Source organism: Lemur catta, chromosome 1 (assembly GCF_020740605.2).
Source record: "Lemur catta isolate mLemCat1 chromosome 1, mLemCat1.pri, whole genome shotgun sequence".
Classification (NCBI taxonomy): Eukaryota; Metazoa; Chordata; class Mammalia; order Primates; family Lemuridae; genus Lemur; species Lemur catta.
Window position 1 is genome coordinate 184,776,801 of NC_059128.1, and position 24,579 is coordinate 184,801,379.

Genomic DNA, 24,579 nt, shown 5'->3' on the forward strand with positions numbered 1-24,579 from the left:
TCTTGCTCCCACCCTCAACCCTCCAGGTGCACATGTTATAAGATTCTCTAGAGTCAGGGGGTGGAAGTGGAGAGTTTCAGTACAGATCTTAAAATAATATTGCTCTGACCAAGAAAAAATAGGGAAAGAAAGAGGGAAAGAAGGAGAAGATGAGGGAAAAGACGAAAAGAAGGAAAAGGGAGGGAGGAGAAGAAAAGAGAAAAGAAAGAAGGGGAGAGAAAATTTTGAAAATGAGAAAGGAAGGAAGGAAGCTTGGATGCAGGGAGACGAAGGAGCGAGAAAGAGAGCGGAGAGTGTAAGAAGGCGACAAGCTAATAATTATAGTCTCAAGTCCACTGGAGGGAGAACCTTCATCAGCACTACAGAATCCCGAAGCGTCAGTGTGTGTATTGTTTTCTCGAAAGCCCCGAAGCTAAGCAATTCCAAGAATGTTTGGCAAAGCCCTTTTGGGAATGGCGCGGTGGGGGACAGTGGGGTGGGGGGACTGTCTTACCGTCTCCACCCCACAAGCCCCCGCCCGGCCCCCTCGCTTGAAACGACTGGGTTCGGGGGACCTAGCGGCAACCTTCAGGTCACCCGGGGAACTGCTCCTCTCGCTGGTCCTGCCGCGGCGAGGCGGGGGGAAGCCGGGACGCGCGGGGCGCGGAGATGTGCAAGTGGCGGCGCTTGACCGAGCGCCGGCGGGAGCAGCCGCGCAACTCCCGGCGCGGGATCTGCTGAGAGACCACGGTGAGTCTCTCCGGGTGCGGGTCCAAGGGATGCTCGGGGTTCCCGTCGCCCCCCGGCCCGGGTCGCGGCTGGCCCGGAACCTCCCCGAAGTCCGGCCTCAGCTCGGCGCCGCTCAGGGCGCTCCTGGGCGGATGCACCGACTGCCCGGCGCTCGGCGGGGCTCCCCGCCCGCCCGGCCCCGCGCGCTCATTGGTCGGGATGCGTCTGCTCGGCAGCCGGCAACTTCTCCCGAATCCCACTGGTGAGTCTCGGGAGAGCGCGCTGGCACCCGGGCGCTGAGGGACGAGGGTCCAAAGGGCGCGAGGAGCCCGTGGGACGGGCAGGGGCGGGCAGGGCCGGCCGCGGGGAGGCGCGCCGGGCGGGTCCGCGGCTGAGGTCTGGCGCGACCCGAGCGCCCGGGACTCCGCGGCCGCGGCGAAGGAGGCGTGCCCTGCCCTGGGAAGGAGCCGCAACGGGGACCTGAAGAGCGAGGGAGGGACAGGGGCAGAGAGGGCGAGCTGGAGGAGGACTCTGCGAGTGATGTCAGGTCGACTCCTCAGGTTCATTCCCATAGCTCCCCGCAGCCTCTGCCTGGGGAGTTGGGTTTGGTTTCGGAGATCAGCGCTACCCAATTGCAGCGGGTCTGATTCTGGGGCTGGGAATTTGCCATTCTGCTGTACAGACACAGATTTTTTTTTTTAAGAAAGCAAGGTTTGTTTTCATTTTGGTTTCTGTCGGATTTTCTCCTCAATTGTAACTCACTTTTCTGTTTTTGCTTTTCTTAACCTGAAGATCTTTTCGTTTTCCCACCTCTTCATCTTGTTTTGAACCTTGATTTCCTATTATATAATTTATGCTTAAATCACACAAGGGTTGGTCGGTGCGGGGCGGGGGTGTTCTTTTGCAGATGAAAGTTTTAAGACCATCTTCTTGCTTAACTGGTCTCAATCTATTTTTATTGTTTGAAAATAAGGGTAATTGCAAGCGAACGTCCTCTTTAGCCTCTTGATCAAGTCTGTTACTCCTCTATATATGATTCAAATGGCAATTTTGTTAAACTGAAAACTAGTACCTGACTTGCAGCGTCAGCATTTAGAAGCTGCTAATCGGCAATTCGGCTGTGAAGGCGTGCAGCTTCGCTCCCTTGAGTTATTGTTGCGTTCCAGCACTTAAAAAAAATTGTCTAGTAATTTCTTGAACTCGATACTGTGTCTTTTGTTGTATAGCTACAATACACGTGGGGGGAGTGTGGTTGGGACTTCGTGTCCAGAACTGCATAGTTCAGGCCCCAGGAAATACCTACTAATTAATGTCTGGAAAAGAAGAAGATTTCTCCTGAGTACCTCCCTCCCCAGCTTCTGCAGCAGTTTAAACATGTAACTTTTCTCTCATTCCTGTGCCTCAGTTTCCATAATGCAAACTGTAATTGCATAGCACAACCTCAAGGAAGTGCAGAAATAAGTTAATGTTGTAATGTGCTGTGAAGATGAAAATTGCTTACATAAGTCTATGTCTCCAAATCTATAAGTAGACTTCCCTTTAACAAATCAATTATCCAGGTTTCCTGATTTGACCATCTGATAAGGTGATGCTTACACTCAATTGGTATAAGAATTGCTGCTTTACATTGTTTTGAAATTCATCTTATTTTAAGCAAAATAATAATTCATTCTTTTGGTTGTGTTGTCAAGCTGAAGTTTGCCAGGTTCTTGTTGAGTTAGACCTCCTAATTTTCTATCCTCTTCATCTGTGGCGGTGTCTGCTTTTTGGTTTAAACATTTGAACACATCTCTAGTTGAGGAGAACTATTTTAAGAATACAGGTATGTTTTTTGGGATTACAAGTATCAACTTTGTAATTTCTTTGTATTCTTTTGTTTACTTGTGCCCCTTTCCCTCCTTCTCTTAAATGGGTTGGGTGTGGTTGAGTTGGATATTTAGGTGTCTGGGTGTTCCTCCTGAGGTTCAAGATTCTGTCCCCTATTTTCTTGAAGGAAATAACGAATCCTCCAGAATTAACTGGAAATGAATGACAAAGTTAATCAGGAGGTTAAACTTGCATCATTTCTGCTTCTGCTCAATGCTGTCAAAAAGTACTACTTAGAAGCAAAAGACTTCTTTGAAGAATTTACAGAGCATTTACAAGAGGGACAGATGGAGAAAGAGTTTGCAGGTTATTCAAAGGTGATATTTATTTGCTGCAGCTTCAGTCACTGCCTTAATTTCTCTGTAACTGTTTGCAGCCTTAGTTGCCCAACCATTAAGAGCACAGCTGCCTCATACCCCAGTCTCAAGGGTAAGGAGAAGAAGCCAGGGAAAAGTAACTCAAAAGGGAGAAAGAAACCCCTGCCTACCAGCTTTACTGCACCACGTTAACCCCGTGTCTACCCTGCTTCCCCTACTCTAAGCTTGACTTTTCAGAGACACTGATTACTGTTTTTAAGGAAGAACTAAAAAAAAGAATGGGTCATTTTATGCCAGTAAAACATTTCTCTAGATTGTCTTCTGAAATATTATTAGAGCCAGGGGAGACATATTCAAGAAAGGGAAATACTAGAACAAACGTGATTAATATTCATATGTTCTTCAGGTCAGTCTTGAAATCCGGAGGGACTGGGAAAATTATTCTTTTTGTTGTTTACCTCTCTGCAAGGTGTCCAAGTATTAAATTTGTTCCCATCTTTTCTTTGCCCAACCACTATCCCTATGAAAATAGGCCTAAAATCAATGAATGTAATTCCATATCATAACCCCAGAGGTGGTGAGACTAAGCCAACATGAGTTACATAACCATTAAGTAAGACATTTTAACATTCAGGTACATTACATTCCACTTTTATTGAGCAGACACGGTTTTCATTGTCTAATAAAGTATTTTTATTTGATAATCTGTCCTTGCTTATAGCCTCTTGTAATCAAAGGGACAGCATATTTAAGACTTTGTATCTAGAACTTTAAAGTCTAGTTGTGCTTCACTTATTAATAACTCACTGGGGAGGTTAAATTCCTACTTATCTGCTAGATCTCTCAGACCACACTTCAAATGTAGAATATGTTTCTACTTTCTCCTATGCCTCAGTTTCAACAAAACACAACTTCAGGGAATTATGTGTATTCAACAAAGATCTTTTAACTATAAGAGCATTTCTGAGCAATCACTTCATCTAGGAACTAAATTTTAAGATTAATTTGTGCTGAACTATAAACAGCTAATTTTTTAGTTTAAGATGTTCTTTTATACAGTAATGTAGAAAATGGAAATTGTATGTTCTAAGCTTTGGTGACTGACTTATTAAAGAATCACTAGGCCTCTAAAAGAAACAATGAAATATAATATTTTGGCTTGTTCCCCTTTCACTTTCCCCCTAAATTTCTGCAGTAAGATCTTAAATAGTTTTTCTTGCGTGATGATACAGTTTTATTTTGAACAATGACCAAACGTGCTCTTTACAAAAAATATTGACTAGTTGTGTAGCTTTGAGCAAGTTACCTGAATTCTCTGTGCTTCAGTTTTCCAAAGCAGAGAATTGGAATATTAATACCCATGTTATGATGGTTAAATAAATTAGTATATGTAAGACACTAAGAACTGTGACTGCCGCATGGGAAATATACAGTAAATGTCAGCTCTTATTAGTAGAAGTATTACTTTTATTTAAATACGAATTAAATTTATATCTTAACAATTGACACTCTGATCTGCAAAGTAGAAATTTTTTGAATCATATATATTTTTTCTCCTTCACTTGCATATATTTTTCTCCTTCCAAAACATTGATGTGGTTAATATTTTTCATCCCAGGGTGTAAACCACTGACGTTTGGTTCAATGAGTGACCATTTTCAGAATTTTATCTAACCAGTTAATAGACACCCATATTAGCAGTAGTAGTAATTTTGAACTGTAAAAATAAAAGTTGTTTTTATGACTAAAATAAACTACCTCAAGTGTTTGTTCCTCTTGGGTTTTAATCTGTATTTATATTTCAAATGATTGCTTAGTCAAAACCTCCAGGTATTAGTCATTGATTTTTGAGCTTATAAAGGAAGCCACTGGAGCAAGATATAAAATTAACCTTTGATGTTAGTCCAAAGTTCAGAAGGGTGAGTTTAAAACTTTCTTAATGATGTACAGCAATTATTTTCTTCGGAACTGCTGAAGTAATCCTACATGAGTATTTAACCAAGTCTATTTGTCTAAATTTACTGGGATCTTCAGGGATATATGTTAAAAAAAAACCCAAAAGGTTGTGACTGGGACCTGTCAAATTCATCTGGCTCTCCAGTCTGAGTTTTCAGCATCAAAATTTTCACTTTTCAACCAAAAAAAATTTATGTCTCACTTAAATTAACTTTTTACTTTATTTAGCCACATTAAGCATTTGAAAAATTGTATGTGCATTTTCTCTTTTTATCTATTCATTTGTTATTATTGGTATTTTAACTTTTTGCAGATTTTAGGTGATGGGCAGATCAGAAAGTCAGATGGATATAACTGATATCAACACTCCAAAGCCAAAGAAGAAACAGCGATGGACCCCGCTGGAGATCAGTCTCTCAGTCCTTGTTCTGCTCCTCACTGTCATAGCTGTGACGATGATAGCACTCTATGCAACCTATGATGGTAAGTTACGGCCATGCCCATGCACGCATAAATGCAGAAGAGAAGGCAACAATCTTCATCTACCTAACAGATGTATTAAGGATAGAGACACTTGAAGAAGGTGATATAAAGATTCATTTGTAAAATGTAACATCACTATGTTAAAACAATTAACTTTGACTACAGTCTTTTATGTTTGAGCTAAGTTATTAATTGCCAAGTGTATTTAGTGCACTCATGCTTACTTTATGGGGATTCTAATGTGCAATTTTATTTGATTAAAGTATACACAGTTCTATGGCCAACTTTAGTAATAGGCATTAGTCAACTTTTGCTGTGTCGTTGAAATTCTAAAGGACTTCACAGGAATTTAAGAAATCTAGTTTGAGTCTTGGAAGTTTTTCACAATAAGGATTAGAAAAGATTGGTTTCTTAATGGGAAAAAAATGATTACTAGACTAAAACAAGTGATTATTTCAATTAAATAGGCCTAGAGCTTAGTTGGCAGAAATGATATATATAATAACACATTTACACATTTTCCTTCATAATCAACATTTTAAATTTAGGATTTGCCTATTTTATTCCCCTGTATTTTTTTCTAACCACTGACAATGATACAGAATACTCAGTTTTTAGTTCCTGCTTTAAGGAATTACTTATTTAATTGGGACTTTTTAAAGGAACAAAAGATAGGGAGAAATTAGAAAACCTGTATTACGAATATTTATGTATATATCCTCCTTTTTCTAGACGGTATTTGCAAGTCATCAGACTGCATAAAGTCAGGTAAGAAGTGGTTTTTTACATTCAGTTGTTTTACAATTAATGTGTAACTTAGAAAAATCATTTGCTTTGTTTATACTTTTATTCATTATAGATAACTTATTTATGTGTCATGCTTTATAGTCAAGGAAAACTAAAATGTATCTAAGTAGTAGATTAAGTTTTCAGCCCTAGGCTGCATGATAATGTGACAGAAAACCAATTTTTGTTTTTATGGACCTTGTAATGTAGTTGAAGAAAGGAAATGAACGTGTATGAAATGGAGGGGCATCATATTATTAAGTGTTAAGTTTCTCAATGCACATGATTAGAGGGATGAGAATTAAGGGAGTGACAGGCAGTCACATAAGGGTAGGTGGAGAAGTTGAGATTTGGAAGGGCCTTGAAGTGGGACAAGGATTTGGAAATGGAGGTGCAGAAGGGAAATTCCAAACAAGGAGATAAAACAACAGGAATAAATTGTGATATTAAGAAGCAGTACAAACGTAGGCTTGATGGATAGGGGCACATTTTGGAGACCCTGGAAAATCCGTGTTTAGCCTTGATATTGTAATAGAAAAAAACATTTTTTTTTTTTTTTGAATGGGGGAGTGACCAGGCAGAAATTGAAGGCTGACTCTGGGAATGCTAGGCTGGATGGATTGAGTGAGACGAGATAAGCCTGGGATATCAGGCAGGAGGGGCTGCTATGATCCAGGTGTGAGCCAAGGAGGTCAGCCCGTGGTGCGAGGAGAGCACAGTGGAGATGACAGGAAGGGGGAATTGGAAGACTCAATAGAACTGACTTGCTAAATGAAATGAAGGATACAAATGAGTTGAAAATAATGTTAAGTTTTAAAACTCGTTTGTACCCCTGTAATATCCTGAAATAAATAAATAAAAAAGAAAAAAAAAGAATTTGGCTGGAGACTGAATGCAGAAATATGTGCATGATGATTTCATAGAATGTGTAGTAATCATAAACCAACTTTAAATCTTTCTGTTCTACCATGTGTGCTCTTGGGGACTTAATGGCGAGGAAAACATTCATGTCTTATTCAGGAAATCTTTCCCCTGAACAAAATTTGCATTTACAGTTGGGACTAAATGGATATGTGGACATCTGAGGGCATTAGAAATGTAAACACTTTTCACTGAAATATTTTGAAATGTACTTACATTTGTACTAAAGTTTTTTTTTTCATTACCTACTTTTCTTTAGATTGAAGATGTGTGATATTTTATTTAAAATAAAAGACCTTTCTCAATGGAAAAAAATAAAATAAAATAAAACCAAAGGGACTAAGGAGAATGGTGGCAGCCCACACAGAAATAGAGAGGTTAGGAGGTGGATCTAGATGTGTTTAGTCTGAGCACAGTAACATCTAAGTGAAGATAGACAGGAGGAAGGTAGAGATGGGGTATAAGAAGCTGGAATTTGGATTTGGGGTCTGTCAGCTTAGGTGTGATAATGGAAACCTTGGGAGTATTTGGATTCCCAAAAGGAGAAGAGAGGAGGTACCAGAGCTGACCTTAAGATGACACTGATAATTAGGGTAGGAAGAAAATAAAAGCCAGAGAGGGAAACAGAGAACTGTATGGAGGTATATAAGAGTGTGGTGAACAAAGGAGAAAGGCATTTGTCCTTTCTTCAAGCAGAAGAAAGATGGTAGCTGGATACAGCACTCTCAGATATGATCACAATGTTTATGTCCCTTAACAAGATTCTAAACCTCCTTTCTAATGTCTACATGTTTTCTAAGAAATAAATTGTCCCAAATGATTTTAACTGTTTTCTGTTATATATTCTTATCCGAGTTTTTCTTACTCACAGAACTTTGCAAAATAATAGTGGGAAAATGTCTTGGAATTCTAGGTTATAGTCTAATGTCTTGAATCTGTGCCCTTTGCTTTTCTGTATTGCTCTTTGATGGGTTTTTGTTCAGAATCTCAAATCCAATGGACATACACCCTGAGATGTGCTGTGGGAAGCTTGAGGGAGACCTAGTTTAGATATTAGCTATTTGCTGCTAAATATAATAGCATGCACTTTCACATCTAAAGGCTTTCCCGGAAACAAAGTAGTTTCTTTATTCCCCAGGGAAATGGCTGTACAGGTAGGTACCTTGGCTGGGAGATGTCCAGGTTCACTGTGTGAAAGTTGATATGTGCCCAGTTGTCAAAATTACCATTTACTTCCTCCCCAAATCTTCTAGCTCCTTTCCCTCTCATCAGCTACCCTATTATATGTTCATACCTGTCCTATTTTGAGAAACTTCCACTTATGTATTGACTTTTAAGGGTTAGTTCCTCTGTCCTTAATAAATGTGACATGTCTCTTAAGTATCCTAATGTGTAAATTCTATCTTTTCTTTCGCTCACTCTTTTTTTCTTTCTCTCTTTTTTCTTGCATTTTATTTTTGAAGCAACTGGATTCTTTGACTATGTCAACATATTTTCATAAACTCCTCGAGGTGATTTTTCTTCAGAGATCTAGGCAGGTTTCTCCTAGTAGTGCTCATCCCAAGGAACAATATGACATTTGTAGTCTGGAATCTTAAATATGATGTAATATTTAGGGGTATGGTTTTTAAATAGTGTTTGGCAAGGCTCAACTTACTAAAATATATTTAACCTGTATCCTTTTAATTGTAGCTTAGAAATCATACCAAATTGTAAAATACCTGGCAGAACTGTAGCTTAGCAGAGAAATGTATGTAGTAGAGATAGCTTCTGTGGTAAACATGGTTGCTGTATAGCTGTGTGTTTTTCTTCATTCTGCTCTATTGGTTCACAAGCCATTAGAATACTTCATATTCTTTCATATTTATAGTTACTGTTCTTCCTGGGGAATAAATGATATAATAAATGACATAACAACAAATATGTTATGTACCCTCATAGAAAAACTCTTCACACCATGCAAACACACACACATACACACACACACGCACACACACACAATCTTCGCTGATTAGGAAATCTTTTCTATTATACCACAGAAAATATAACTATTTCTTTTACAAGTTTTGTAAATTAGGAAAACTCTAGAGGAAGTCTTTCACAGAAGCAAGTCATAAAGAAGGGTAAAAAGAATGGAGTGGATGGAAATGAAAAAAAAGATGAAAATAAAGATGTTATAAAATATTCTACCAGCAATTCTCTAGATCACTTTAAGAGACTAAGAGAGTTCAAATATGAGCTCAGAAATTTCTGAGAATTGGACAAGCAGGTGGTGATACCCAAGGTGCTTACTTTAAGTGAAAGTTGATTCCAACTTGACTCTTTCTTGCAGTGAAAGGGAATGTCATGGCAAGTGTACTTTTCTCTTTGATCCATTGAAGTCAAGGGATAGAAGTCAAGCCATACCAAAGCAGAAATAAAATATCGCAAAAGGGCTGGGTGTGGTGGCTCATACCTGGAATCCCAGTACACTGGGAGGTCAAGGCAGGAGGATTGCTTAAGCTCGGGAGTTTGAGACCTGCCTGAGCAAGAGTGAGACCCCATCTCTACTGAAAATAGAAAAATCAGCCAGGCATCATGAGGTGTGTCCATAGTCCCAGCTACTCAGGAGGCTGAGGCAGGAGGATCACTTGAGCCCAGGGCTTTGAGTTTGCATTGAACTATGATGATTTCACTGCACTCTAGCCTGGGTGACACAGCTGAAAAAAAAAATTGTAAAAGGCTGTAGATCATATTGAAATCTGTTTGGCGTTATGTATTTTAAATTTGAGCATCTGTTATTTAAATATTTATGTTGTACATAAAATGATGTTTATAATACATACTTTAACTTGCCTATTTGTGAAATGCATCAGTAGGAAAGCTTATACCAGATATAAAATAAAACAAAGACTACTTAACAAATAACAACTTAAGGCAGAATTCAAAACCCTACTATTAAAGTATATTATTCATCACTTATTTATCATATAATATTGTCAAAAACTTGGAGTTATAGAGCCTGTATGTGATTTTTCAGACTTCTCTATATAAATCTAAATCCTGAAACTGGCTTCCATTGCATTCAATCTTTCCAACTTAGAAGATTTTAAGGAATTTTATGCTTTAAGTCAGAGTTTCTCAGCCTCGTCACTGTTGACATTTGGGGCTGGATAATTCTTTGTTATGGGTGCTGGCCTGTGCAATACAGGATGTGTAGCAGAATCCTTGGCCTCTACCCACTAGATACCCAGTAACACCCGCGTCCCAATTTTGACAACCAAAATGTCTCCAGATGCTACCAGATGTCCCCTGGGGGCAACAGAATCACCTTTGGTTGAGTACCCCTGAGTTAAATGATATTGAGAGGTTATCAATGCTCTTCCCTTGTGGTAGACAGAATAATGGCCCTACAGAAATGTTCATGTCCAATTCCCAGAACCTATGACTATGTTACCTTATATGGCAAAAGGGGGTTTAAAGACAAGATTAAGTTAAGAATGATCTCGCCTGAAATGGGGAGATTATCCAGAATTATCTGGGTGGTCTTATGTAATCACAAGGGTTCTTATAAGGGTATTTTGACCTTCCACCTTTTGCCATGGGAGGAGGACACAGCCAGAAGACCCTCACCAGGTGCTAGCACCTTCATCTTAGACTTCCCAGTCTCCAGACCCATGAGAAAATAAATTTATGTTCTTTTTAAATTACCCAGTCTTAAGTAACTCGTTATAGCAGCACAAAATGGACTAAGACAAGGAATAAATATAATAATAGATTATAGGAGGATAAGAGACTCATAGAATATAATAAAATTAAAATAGAATAGAATAATAATTGCTAATGCTTAATGTTTATGTTTCTGGCACTATTGTAAGCAGTTGACAGGTATTAACACATTTGATCCTCATAATGAACCAATGAGGTAGGTACTATTACACCTTCTTTTTTGCAGATGAACAGACTAGAGCTAGGATTCCAACCCGGCAGCATGGCTCCAGAGCCTGTATTCCTGGCCCCTTCTCTTTGTTGCCTCAAAGGAGAACAGGAGTCTGGCAAATTTTCAATACCCTATGCATGTATATACAGTGTATGAGAATAGATTGCCCCCCACCTCCTGCTAGAACGTGGAGCTAAAAGACATATGATGACTCTCAGAGATTTAACATAATTAAATCCAGATCAAGAAGTAGGAGAATATATATCTATTAGGCTCCAGAAACCAGCTAATTTACTAAGAAAAATGAGCAAAATTATCAGTGATTTTAGTACAACCAAATACAACAGGAAATTGAGGGGTCTAAAGAAACAAATGTTAGCAGTATGGTCCTAAACTATCCAAAGACCAGAGAAGCCAAGTTAAGAAACATGAGCAATAGAGTTTGCAAGAGAGCAGAACCACTTGTACAGTCTACAGGTTGTATATTGCACAATTGTCTGTGGCAGCCCCGAGAGACAGGCTTGTGGAACATTAAGACTTGGATGAAACATCTCTCAGAACTACCTACTCTTTGTACTTTAATTCTGTACTTACTAAGCAAACTTTTGATGAGTATTCAATTATTACTGCAAGCAAAGGGGGCATTCTGTTCACTTGAAAGATATATTCAGCATGGTGAGATAATGTACAGTAGTCCCCCCTTATCCTCAGGGGATACCCAAAAGACCCTCAGTAATTTCTCTGAAACTGCAGATAGTACCAAACCTATATATATATTGTGTTTTCTTTTCCTACAAATATATGCCTATGGTGAAGTTTAATTTATAACTTAAGCACAGTAAGAGATTAACAATAACTGTTAATAAAATAGAACAATTATAACAATATGCCAGCATCATTACTCTTGTGCTTTGGGGCCATTATTAAGTAAACAAAAAGGGTTACTTGAACAGAAGCACTGTGATATTGGAACAGTCAATCTGATAACCCAGATGGCTACTGAGTGACTCATGGGCAAGTCGCATGAACACTGTGGATATGCTAGACAAAAGGATGGCTCTCATCACATGCAGGACAGAATGGAACAGCATAAGATTTCATCACACTACTCAGGACAGTGCACAATTTAAACTTTAGATGAATTGTCTATTTCTGAAATTTTTCTATTTAATGTTTTCAGACCATGGTTGACCGTGGGTAACTGAAACCATGGAAAATGAAACTGAAGATAAAGGGGTGACTACTGTATTCACATTCTGATTAAATTATCACTTTTGTGTGGCTTGATCTATGAACCTTGAAATAAAGTGAACCTTGTATGGTAAATCTCTGGTCATATCTGCAAGGGCCAGATCATGGTAAGGCCCTAGATAAAGTAGCTCCACAACAGCTGGCCATTTCCTGGCAGCAACAGGGCATCTCGGCCTCACAGTGAGTCATGGGCTCTGCCTTCTTGCCTGTTAACACCCAAAGCCTCCATGAAGAAAAATGGCACAAGTAGGAAGGACTAAGTATAAGAAGGGATGCTGGCTGATTCTTGTGGGCTGCCAGCCCTGTAACAACCTTTCGGAGCAGGAGATGAGGCTAGTTTATTATATAATTAAATTTGAAAAAATCAGGCAATCAAAACACAGCAGATATCTTGGTGGAAAGAACACTGAAGCACACCTTTGTTAATTTAAATGTGGCATGTGGCAAGTTGCTTTGGGTGATTTCCCTGACACAATTCTCATGACAGTTGTGTAGGGATACTGCCATAAAATTTCTCCAACCAAAATTAGCATCTGTCAATCAAATCCTTTCCAGGAAAAGGAATCAGTTGGGTGATAAATACACAAATACATGACATGTATTTTTACCTTGAAGGGGTATTTTAAGCAGCAGTGGTACCATCATTTTTTAATGCATGGTCAAGGGATGGAAAGCATAGATAAGTTGATTCAAGCAGTTAAAGGGAAAGAAAATTAGCAATGCTGGGTAAGCTTAGTGGTAAATCCAAAGGCTTGTTTTACAGCTACAAAAATTATCTGTATATAAAGGGGGTGAATATAAAGTGTAGCTTAGGCTGAGGTGAGGATCCTGGTCTTACACTTAACATTTTAGGATAAGAGATACGGAAAGATCCCTCTGTATCTTGCTCCTGCTCTGTACCCCTCTGGACCCCTCCCTCTTGCTCATCAGCAAATCCATGGGGTAGCAAGGTACCAAACCTTTGAAGCTCAAGTTGGTAAAATTAATAGATTATTTAAAGGGAATTGAAAAATATAGAATTAAAAGGACCATAAGAGAAAAGTTGCATAAGCCCTTGGATTCTAAAAGTTTTCATTCTTTAAGACCATTCAGAAAAGGAGATTGGGTTGGTGGTGGCTTGTTTTGATACTATTTCTGGACTAACTGAAAATTGAAATACATTCTTTCTATTGAAAACATCCACTAGAAGGGCTACATATTAGTCATGGTTCTCCAGAGAAACAGAATACACACACACACACACACACACACACACACACACACACGCACAGGTATGTGTGTGTATATATATTGATATGAGGGCATTTACTATGGGAATTGGCTCATTGATTATGGAGGTCACTAGGTCCCATGATATACCGTCTGTAAGCTGGAGAACCAGGGAAGTGAGTGGTGTAAGTTCCAGAATCCAAAGGCCAAGAACCTGGAGTTTTGATGTCTGAGAGTGAGAGAAGATGGATGTCTCAGCTTCATAAGAGGGAGAGAATTCACCCTTCCTCCACCTTTTTGTTCTCCTAAGGCCCTCCATGGATTGGATGGTGCCCACCCAAGTTGATGAGGGTGGAACTTCTTTACTCAGTCTACTAATTCAAATGCTGATCTCTTCCACAAAGACCCTCACCAGAGAGAGCAGTAACACTTGTACAGTCACGCAGGGTGTACACTGCACAATTTTCTGTGGCAGCCCTGAGAGGCAGGCTGTGGAACATTAAGATGCAGATGAAACACCTCTCAGAACTACCTACTCTTTGTACTTTAATTCTGTACTTGCTAAGCAAACTTTTGATGAGTATTCAATTATTAATACAAGACACACTGAGGAATAATGCCTTATCAGTTATCTGGGTATCCCTTAATCTGGTCAAGTTGATGCCTAAAACTAAGCATTACAGGCTATATAAAAAAGAGACAATCTCAAGTATTAATAAAGATGTGGAGAAACTGAACCATCATATACTGCTGGTGAGAATGTAAATTTCAATACATCTTGGCTCAAAATGTAAGAACCGTTTTGGAAAACAGTTTGGCAATTTTTATAAAAAGTTAAACGTATACTTTCCATACACCCCAGCAATTCCACTCCTAGATATTACATAGGTTAAACAAAAACACATGTGCTCTCAAGGAATTTTATGTGATTGTTCATTATAACATCATGCATTATAGCCAAAATATGGAAACAACCCAAATGTCTATCAACAGGTGAATAAATAAAATTTCATATAGCTATAACCTGGAATACTACACAACAATAAATAGGAACAAACTACTGCTACATGCAAAAATATGGATGAACCTCAAGAACATTATGCTAAGTGAAAAGACTACACAAAAGACTACCTATTGTATAATTCCATTTATATGAAATTTTTGGAAAAGGCAAAACTATACAGGCACAAAGCAGAATGGTGGCTAACTGAGCTGGGGGTGGAGCAGGGATTGGCACCAAATGGGCTCAGGGTAACTTTTTGGGGTAATGGAAGTGTTCTAAAATTGGCTTGTGATCAATTCTCAGCTTTTTAGCCAAGATCAAGTGTAAATTGGATATGGTTATGATCACATCGCTGTATCAATTTATGAAAAATTGTTAGGCGAATTTTATCATATGCAAATTAATAGCTCAAAAGAAAAATTGCTCTCTTTTTTTCCATCTCTCCAATGTCCATTTCTAAATAATTATCTATGTTTTGGTCTTATGCTTGCTATTAAATGTCCAGTGCATCGAGTCCCATTTTCACAATTCAAACGATTATGTGTAGTTTTCAAAGTCTACCAAATCTTCACTAAATAAATGAACTCAAACTTCTCAGTTTGAGTGAGCATGTATTATTTGATTATGTTAAGATTACATTGATGAAAAGTGTATGGAATAGTAAATCAACTGGGATGTTTAAATTATTTCAGGGTGAGGTATTGGAAGCTTTGTTTGCATCCCCTGGGATATCACTCATAGAGGAAGTCAGAGATAGATGAGGCCAGGTGTACCAGCCATCTGAATCAAAGCCAGACCACTGGGTCCACCACAGAGCTGTTAGCAGTTGCTGCTTTAGTTGCTGCTAAAATGTGCTGGTTTTTCATACAGAGGCTGTGAGGAGGTTCCCTTTTCACCTTGACTGGTAGGAAGTCAAGAGCTACATTTGTGAACTGAAATTATAGGACCTCTTTTTATAAACTTGACTCATTAGCAATATTCCTGCCCTCTTTTGCTTTCTTGCCTAAAATATATGAGTTTATTTTATGTATCCTTGTAATGCTGCTCAGAATTCTTTTAGGAACAATGTTAGTAATAAGATGAATAGAACATAAATTCCAGCAAGAGATAGGAGCAGAAGAATGGCTTTTAAATTGTAAATTTTGTTTCAAAGAGATACAAGTGTATGAATAATAAAGCCACAATGTTTTGAAAGCTTATTGGTTTTCTTATTTTATTTTTGAGATGGGGTCTCACTCTGTTGCTCAGGCTGGAGTGCAGTGGCATGATCATAGCTCACTGCAACCCCCAACTTCTGGGCTCAAGGGATCCTCCTTCCTCAGCCCCCACAGTGGCTCAAACTACAAGCTCATGCCACCATAGCTAATTTTTTTTTTCATTTTCTGTAGAGGTGGGGTCTCGCTATGTTGCCTAGGCTGGTCTTTCACTCCTGGCCTCAAGTGATCCTCCCACCTCGGCCCTTCAAAGTGCTGGGATTACAGGTGTGAGCCACTGTGCCCAGCTGCTTACTGCTTCTTTTTCAGTTAAGCCAACTTTTAGCATGGGAGAGCTAGGACATAAGTTTTGGCCACATCCTGTGCTGTTGGTATGTGATCTTAATTAAGTCAGTAAGCTTTCTGCATTGCATTTTCCTTATCTACAAAATTGGAATTAAAAGTGTCTCATTTTACAGAGAAACAGCAAAGACTAATGACAGCCCATTTCATGTTATGTATCTTCCAGGGAGATGTACCATAGGTATTATGTACAGATATATTTCATTTAACATCTTATTTCCTGAAAATTACAAATGTACTATTTAAAGATTTTTGTTGAGAATCAAAAAGCAAACAATATATTTTTAAAAGGGAAAGGTGTGTTGGGGGGGAGAGGAGAGAATTAGAACATTTTAAGTATCCTGAGATAAAAATATTTCCTTCTTATGAACATTTTCTTTGACTGCTATGCTCTATCTAGCATGGGGATGATATTTCAGACTTTGAATGAATTAAAATGAGCACATGAGAAATGAGCACTTGAATCTGTGTTTCTTATAAAGCAAAACCCACCAAGAGGCACACTTTGAATTGAAAACCTAGCTACCCTGCTCACCCACACAGACCCTTGCTGTTAGCCCTTTACTCACCACTGATTAACTCCTAAAAGTAAACAAGTGAGAAGCCTGCAGCAGGAGAATGACTATATCCTTGCTACCCAAAGTGTGGTCCATGGACCAGCAGCACCAGAATCAGCCTCAAGCGATCCTCCCTCCTCAGCCTCCCAAAATGCTGGGATTATAGGCGTGAGCCACTGTGCCCAGCCACTTATTGCTTCTTTTTCAGTTAAGCCAACTTTTAGCATGGGAGAGCTAGGGAGTAAATTTTGGCCACATCCTGTGTAGGAAACGTCATCCACTAAATTCTGAAAGATAGTCAGAGATTGCCTGACCAAGTGGAGCAGAAGACAGTGTGTGCATAGGCTGGATGCGAGACGGAAGTGAGAGCTCAGTGGGTTTAGGACCTGCAAGTGGTTTGTGATGGCTGGAGTGTAGTGTGGGATGCACCAGGCTAGCAAGACATGATGCTGGAGAAGTAAACAGGGCCCAGGTCACAAAGGGACTTCTATGGCATGCTAAGTGGGTTGTAATTCCTCCTAAACTCCATAGAGAGTGAATAAAATAAATATGCCACAGGGAGCATCTAAAGGGTTTTAAACAGGGGTGTGGCATGCTCAAGCTTGGCTGCCACCTAGCCCAGGTGCAGTGAAGTAGAGGCAAAGCTTTACCCAAACAAGGGGGTAGCACTTCAGTGTCCCTAGTGTGTGAGAGAGAGAGAGAGAGCCTAGCACAATTGAGGAACTGAAAGAATGTCTGTAGGGCTAAGTCACAGAGGGTGTGTATAAAGATATGAGAGTGAGGGCAAGAAGGGGAAGTGTTCAGAGTTGGCAAAAGAGATAAGCAAGAGTTGTATCTTTTCATCTGTGTTAAAGTGTCTTCACTACCTACTAATAGCAATGGGAAGTCACAGACAGAAGGGTTTTAAATGAGGCATGACTTGATCAGAATTATTGAGAAGGATCACTGACTATAATGAAAGAATGGCTGTGGGCAGGAAATTAGGCTGCTGCATTTATCTGGTTGAGAGTTACAGTTGCTTGGATTTGAATGGTAATAGTAGGGGTGGGGAGAAATGGATAGATTTGAGAATTCTTTAGTAGGAGTTAGAATTCATAAAGCATAATGTTTATGTAAATAGATGAGATGATGAAAAAGAAGTGAGAAAAGATAACTCCTCCCATGATAACTTGGGAAAGTGAGTGAAAAGTGTGGCTATTCACCAAGCCAAGGAACACAGAGGAAGAGCTTGCTGGGCAGTAGGCTGGAACTGATGCAGTGAAGAGTTCACCTTGAGACAGTTTAAGTTTGAGGCACTGGTAAGTCTTCTTTGGTTGTTTCTCAGAGGTATGAACTTCCTTCAAAATAAAAAGGAAAAAAAACCCAGAATTATCACATCTTAGAAGTCAAAATGTCTTCATTTTTTAAAGTCTTCAAGCCAGACAAGTTAGACTATAGTACCTTAGCTGTGACGTTAATAAAAAGGGAGTTGGTCCTCTGCATATTGGAAAGTCAAATTGGAGTCACTTAGCAGGTAACCAATAGCAAGCAGTGGGTTTGTTCTCTGTGCTTGATGCCCAAGCAAAAGCCAGCAAGCCAGGTATAAACCAGTGGACATACCCTAGGCCGTATCTTTTAACTAGTTTTTTTGCTATTGTTGTCAGTCAAGGCTTTTCTGAACTTCAAAAAACTTCTTAAAGAACTCCCAAATTGTTAAAGACTTCTCATAAGATGTGCTTGAGGATCCAGTAGTTACTTAAAAATACTTCCAGGGAAAAAAAGCTTTTGTTAAATTCTTTGGTTTATAAGAATTTCTGGTATAATGAAATTAGCTGAATGAAATTAGGATGTTTCTGATACCTCTGCCAGGCTGAAGCTAAAATGAATTCATTATCCCCAAAACATACGGATATAGCAAATAATGATTTTACTTAGAAGCCAAGAAGCAAAATAGTAATAATTGTATTTTTGACAGAGAAAGAATTTTAATCATATATGAGTGAATCAAATATACATATATTATTGTGATTAATATACACATCCTCATTAACTCAGCTGTGAATTTCTCAATGCATTGTATATAATATTCTGTAGCAAGATCTAACAATATGTTGAGAAGAAATGATGCAAGTGAAAGTTGAAGCCTTGAAAGTTGCCTTAATCAAACTCATATCCATGCAAATATGAATCTTGTAAAAGAGAATATAAGATAGTAGAGCCAGGTGTGGTGGTACGTGCCTGTAGCCTCATAGTCCCAGCTACTCAGGAGGCCGGGGTATCACTTGAGCCCAGGAGTTTAACACCAGCGTAGGCAACATAGCGAGACCCCGTCTCTTAAAAAAAAAAAGGTAAAAAATGAAGATAGTATCAATAGGTGCTGTGAAACTTTGCATGGTACATATCAACTATGGTAATAAAATGAAAACAAAGACAAGAAGTGGGAAGATTTGGAATGCTGACAAACTGTGGTTGAGTTCCATGTGGGGCCCCAGTTGCAAGCTCAGCCCCGTTCCAGACCCAGGCACTCACTGGAGCCAAGGTCAGTCGCTCAGTGGCTCTGTGTCAGGTCAGCCCTGCCCCTGGTGATCTGCCTCTGACCCCAGCTCTAGTAATCAGGTTTCTGCCTTGTCCCTTGGGGATCTCACTACTGACTTATTCCCCACTTCTGGAAAGTGAGTTTCTGCTTTTCTTTCCTGTCTTCTGGGACTGAAATCTAGCATAGCTCCTAACCTCATAATCTTTTGCCAGGCCCTAAGGAACTAAAGCTTCCCTAGGTCAGCATATACCATCCATCCATCCACCGGTTATAGTTCCTTCCTCATAGCTGCCTGCGGGTCCCATCCCTGGGTGGCTGCTTCCCCTTGCTTGTAACTGGAAATGTCTTTGTTGCTGCTCCCTTGTAGTCTGTCTAAACCAGGATTTAGTCTCACTAGACTGGTCAAACTACTTCTACCTGAGCCCAGTTTATGGAAATGACAAACATTTTATATGGAAGAAAAATGTTTCTTCATTTACCGAGGAAGGAACAGTTTCACTAGTTTTGTATGCTGACACAGAAAGCCAAGGAGCCTGCTTTTCTCTTACCTGTCAGCCACCACTGCTATTAATTTTAAAAAGTTGAGGAGGGGATTGGTTTGTTTTGTTTTATTTAATAAAAGAAAATCTAATTATGAGTGAAAAGTTCAATAATTTTCAGATCCTTCTTATCTGATTTTTAAATGAGCAATAAAAGTCATTTTTTAAAATTCAAGGGCAGTAAGGGGGAATAAAACCCAGTATCAAAATGCTTTAAGGTTTTGGTAAAGTACGTGTGTGCGTTTTAGTTTATAAATAGCACATGATGATAATTTACTACAAGAAGACTTAATTGAGAATAAAGGATCTTTTTGGGGTGCCCATTATAGGCTGGTCATTGTGCTAGGTGTGGGAGTGGGAATCCTTGCCCTGGGTGGAAGTGTACTTAAAATTGTCATTGCTTATAATTACCTTGATATATACTTTGAGTTATTTCAGAAATTGTGCATACCATACTGATCTGATAACTCATTGCATTGTTGATGGTCTGAGGCTCCATCCCCTCCCCTAACCATGTGGTCATACGTATTTGCCAGGATGTGTGAACCTTACCAAAGGGGTCAGCTGGCAGCTTAACGTCTGCAAAGCAGAAGAACCCTTTCTGGATTCATGCAGAGACCTTGCCCAAGCTCGGGCTTGTGAAAGCATAGGTCAGCTTGGCAGGGCATGTGTTAAAGAGATGATTTAAAACATTGTGACCAGCCATAATAACAGCTTAGATTAAAAGAAAAGCTGTTCCCCTGAGATACCAAGGAATTCTAGGGCAAGGCTGCTGTTTCCTGCAACCTCAGCAAGAGTGAGCGATCAGATGATCAGATCCCTCCCATTCACCAGACAGGGTGACAAAGGCCAGGCTTCTGCTTCCCCCAGTCAAAGACAGGCAGGGCTCCTGGAGTGCTGAGCCCTTGGTACCTTGCTCTTTCTCCTCTGTTCCTTCCTCAGAGGGTGCCCTGGCCCTCCACACTCCCAGACAGCCACTCTATATGCCAGTCTTCTTTTGCTGGCCTCTTTTGTCAAGGTCGTCACCCACTTTCTCTGCCTGGAACACAGTTCTGTGTACCTGACTCAAATATTTGTTGAATGGTCAAAGGGCTGAATGAACTCATGAATAAAATGCTCTTCTCTCCTCTGCCTTTGACGAGCAGCTCCATCTTCATTCCCAGACACCCAATACACTTCACCCATAACTCATATCTCATTTGTTATTACTTGTCCAATGTCTGGGTTTTCCCCACTAAAATGTAAGTTTTGACCGTTTCTATCCTATTTATCATTCTATTTTCAGCCACTAGCAAGGTGCACGGCACATAGTAAGTTATTAATAAATATTGGCTGAATAGATGAATATATTCTCAAGTTCCTTATCTTGAAGTTACAAAACCACTGTTGTCTATGTGAGGTGATTTGCCAGAGCACCTGATACACAAATATAGCAGCAAAGAAATGTTTTCAGTCTGGCGTTGTCCTGCTTATGCAACTCAGATTTCTCAGTTCTGTATTTCTCTGTCAAGGCTCCTAGTTTAGCCCCTTTCAGTCTGATCCATCTCCTTTGCTAGCAGTACAGTCCATTATTCTCTTCTCAGTTGCCTAATTTACCTTCCTAATACCACCCTTCTAAGCTAGAACTAGGTCAATGAGGAAACAATTTCTGTATGTGTTTCTCTTTTCCCATTATTTTCCTGTTTTAGGGAGAATTTCAACTAATTTCCTATTCAGGTAAGCATTTACAGCTGTCTAGGATCAAAGTGTCTACTAATCTGGTTTTCCTTTTCCAACTCAAGTTCTTTCTGAATTCCTCCCTTCTCATAACTCATTTCTGCTCTCCTTTAATCAAACCCCTGTGCTCTTGGACACCATTATTTAGCTAAGCATTGCTGTTCTTCAACAACCATCATTCTCTAAGGCTCCTCTATCCCTGGTTGCTTCATTCATAACATGTCAATTGAAATTCCTAGTCAGCTCACACGCACAAATTCATTTATGGAGGCACATTGCAAGTGACTCCTTACCTCTAGGTTGCCAATAAAGTAGGAGCTTTACTTGTCAACTGAACACTGGGTAAGTTGGGGAATTGAAAGAGACCTGAGCATAACAAAACAGCCCTTCCTGTCTAGATACAGTTGCAGTATAGGAGGTCATGTGCATTATCAAAGACACAGTCTTGTTTAAAGTGAAAACCTGCAAGCTCTGTGAGGGCAGGGATTATGTCTGTTTATTCACCATGGCATATCCAGTTCCTAATAGTGTCAGATATAAAGAGGTACTCAATATTTGTAGAAAATGAAACGCTTCAGAGTCTTCATGCTTCACAAGTAGAAAATCTTTTGGAGAGGCAAATGATTTAATATAATCCTTTGAGTGTTCTGTAATAGAAAATAGCTATTTACTCAGTAAAAAATTTAAACACGTGGAGCCAAACACTGTCTTGTGCCAACCAAATGCTTGATTTATTAATAGGTACTAAATGTAATAGTGCTCTCCAGAGAAGAGCTTTTTCACAATTTGACTTCATTTTAGGTAACATTCTAGAAGCACCGTTGGTTGACCTAGCTTGTCCTCTTGCTTGTCTTTTTACAAGAGCCTTTTTGCAATTTGACTTCATTTTAGGCAACATTCTAGAAGCTCTGTTGACCTAGCTTGTCCTCCACTCCCTAACCAAAACTGATGCAAAGGCAGGATACTTTGAGTTACTGTCAGTAATTACATATTATGGAAGTCTGCTGGTCATTCTTGACCGACAACATGATCTAAAATACCAAAATATTTAAATAGAAGGAACAAGGGAGTATAATCCCATTGCTTCCTCTTCAGAGATATCTGCCAGGGTCCAGACAGCTTGGGATCTACCTGAAGAGTGTTACTAAGGTCACAATGTAGCCTTTTCGTGACCTTCTATGGCTTTAGTTAAAAAAGGAACATTATAGTTCATTGACATTATAATCAACAGCAGATCTGAAAACTTATTTTAAGTGATATATTGTATTTAAATTACAAGTATAATCCCTAATAGCTTTTTGCCAGCAGAGAGTCTTTTAGGATTCAAAATGCAAATTGCACCTGAAAAAGAAAAATTATTTTTAGACTTAGGGCACTTTAACTTAACTGTAACAGAGTTATGGTGCTTCTTTTTTTTTTTTTTTGTATTAACAAAATATGTTTTGGTTTTGAATTTTGGAGGAAGCCCTACTGGAAAATTATTGCCAGTCTTGTCTTGGCCGTGAGCCATTTATTAAAATGAGCTATGAGATAAGGATGAAGAATTTCACTAATTCGGGGTGTGCCAACTAAAGATTATTGCTGTGGGTCCATTAGACTTGAGATTTTTGTGATTATCGCAACAAATTCTAAAATCCAGGGCCAAATGAAAGAAAAAAATTCATATAGCTATACACATGTTATGGAGCAATTAAAATCTTAATTGAGTGTCAAGAAAAACAGTGGTTGCTGTGTAACTTAATTTGGATTCTCTCTGTAGAGCTTCTGAAATTTCTTTAATGTTATTTGGAGGTATAGCAGAATTATAGCGTGGAAAAAAGCATCAGTTTAAAATTAGACATAGGTTCATCTAAATTCATATTGATGACCTGGGGTATGAAACCACCCTCTGCTTAGATATCCTTAAAGTAGGGGTAATATGTCCTACTTGACAAAGCGTTTTTAAGGAAGTAAAGTGATTAGAACCAAAGAGGCAGTTTAGTATGGCAGTTAAGAGCCCAGACTATGACCATCAGGCTACTTGAGTTCAGCTTTGCCCTTTACCAACTATGTGACCTTGGGCACAAATTACTTACCCTCAGTCTCTGTATCTCTAAAATAGGGACAAAAATATAGTTACCTTATAGGGTTAAATGAAAACAAACATTAAAGAAAGCATTTAACACTTAAGTGCACCTATAGTAATAACATTCATCGGGTGTCGGGCAGATGGGGGGGTGATGGATATATTCACACCTAATGGGTGCAGTGCACACCGTCTGGGGCATGGACACGCTTGAAGCTCTGACTCGGGTGGGGCAAGAGCAATATATGTAACTTAAACATTTGTACCCCCATAATATGCTGAAATAAAAAAAATTTTAAAATTAAAAAAAGAAAGAAAGCATTTAGAAAAGCACCCAGTATGATGTAGTGTTTGACACATGTCAAACATTGGCTTCTAGTTGCTGTTGTTGTTGTTGTTGTTGTTGTTGTTGTTGTTATATATAAGCATCTTTGGCTGAACCGAAATGAAAATCCTACAGTTTACAGTGTATGTGTAAATTTGATGGTGAGTTTGTCTGTAAACCTGATAGCAAATGGATTTCAGGTTGACTACTTATTATAGGCGTGTACCTATATGTGTGTGTATACATACTTGTGTTGTATGTATAAGGCCTATGCATTTAAAGTGGCATATATATGAAATACAGTTAAAAATGAATTACTCCCCAAACTTTAACATCAAAAGTAGATCTCCTTCCTTGAGAGTGCAGCTGTACAGAGTAAATTCTCTGTGCTTGGAAACTCCTCCCAGATCTACTTGTGTAAATCCACAGGCAGTTTCTGAACACTTGTAGAGTGATGGCTTTTCTTGGTACTAACCCATTAGACAAGTATAAGACTTGACCTTGGCTTGCCTGGAACTTAACCAGTGGTTGACAGGGAGTGTTTAAATTAAATGATAAACTAGCAGCCCAGGTTATACTCAGCACCTGGTATCACTACTCCTCACCTCTTTTCAACCATGGCACCGCAAAAGCAATCTGGGGACAGGGATTTTCATGTAAAAATGAAGAGTAAATTGTGGAGGAATCCAGAGTGTTTAAATGAAAACCATTTTGTTTTTGCTAGCATTAGAGTCTCTGCGCTTGCTAATTTTTAGTCATTTTCTCTTCAGGAATGGCCCCCCAGGTTCCAGTTTTCACACTGCTGCCTTTTGAATGGAGTCCTTTCTGACCTGTTGTGATTACATTGCATTTTCCTTGTGTTCTTTCAAAACGTTCTGACTTTGCCT

General features: G+C 39.3%; 1 protein-coding gene across 3 annotated transcripts in view; it reads left to right on the top strand.

Annotated features, from left to right (window-relative positions):
- The first annotated feature begins 567 nt into the window (after positions 1-567).
- The window catches only part of MME (membrane metalloendopeptidase), a 91,109-nt gene continuing 67,097 nt past the window's right edge, over positions 568-24,579 (top strand). The window contains exons 1-3 of one of the 3 annotated variants that reach the window (XM_045539514.1): positions 568-729; positions 5,161-5,330; positions 6,063-6,098. In XM_045539514.1, coding sequence (XP_045395470.1) covers positions 5,171-5,330; positions 6,063-6,098 — 196 coding nt within the window. In that variant the 5' untranslated portion in view covers positions 568-729; positions 5,161-5,170. Of the gene's footprint in view, positions 730-1,150; positions 1,420-2,757; positions 2,892-5,160; positions 5,331-6,062; positions 6,099-24,579 lie in introns of those variants that run through there. The other 2 variants (XM_045539513.1, XM_045539515.1) reach the window with 2 other exon arrangements.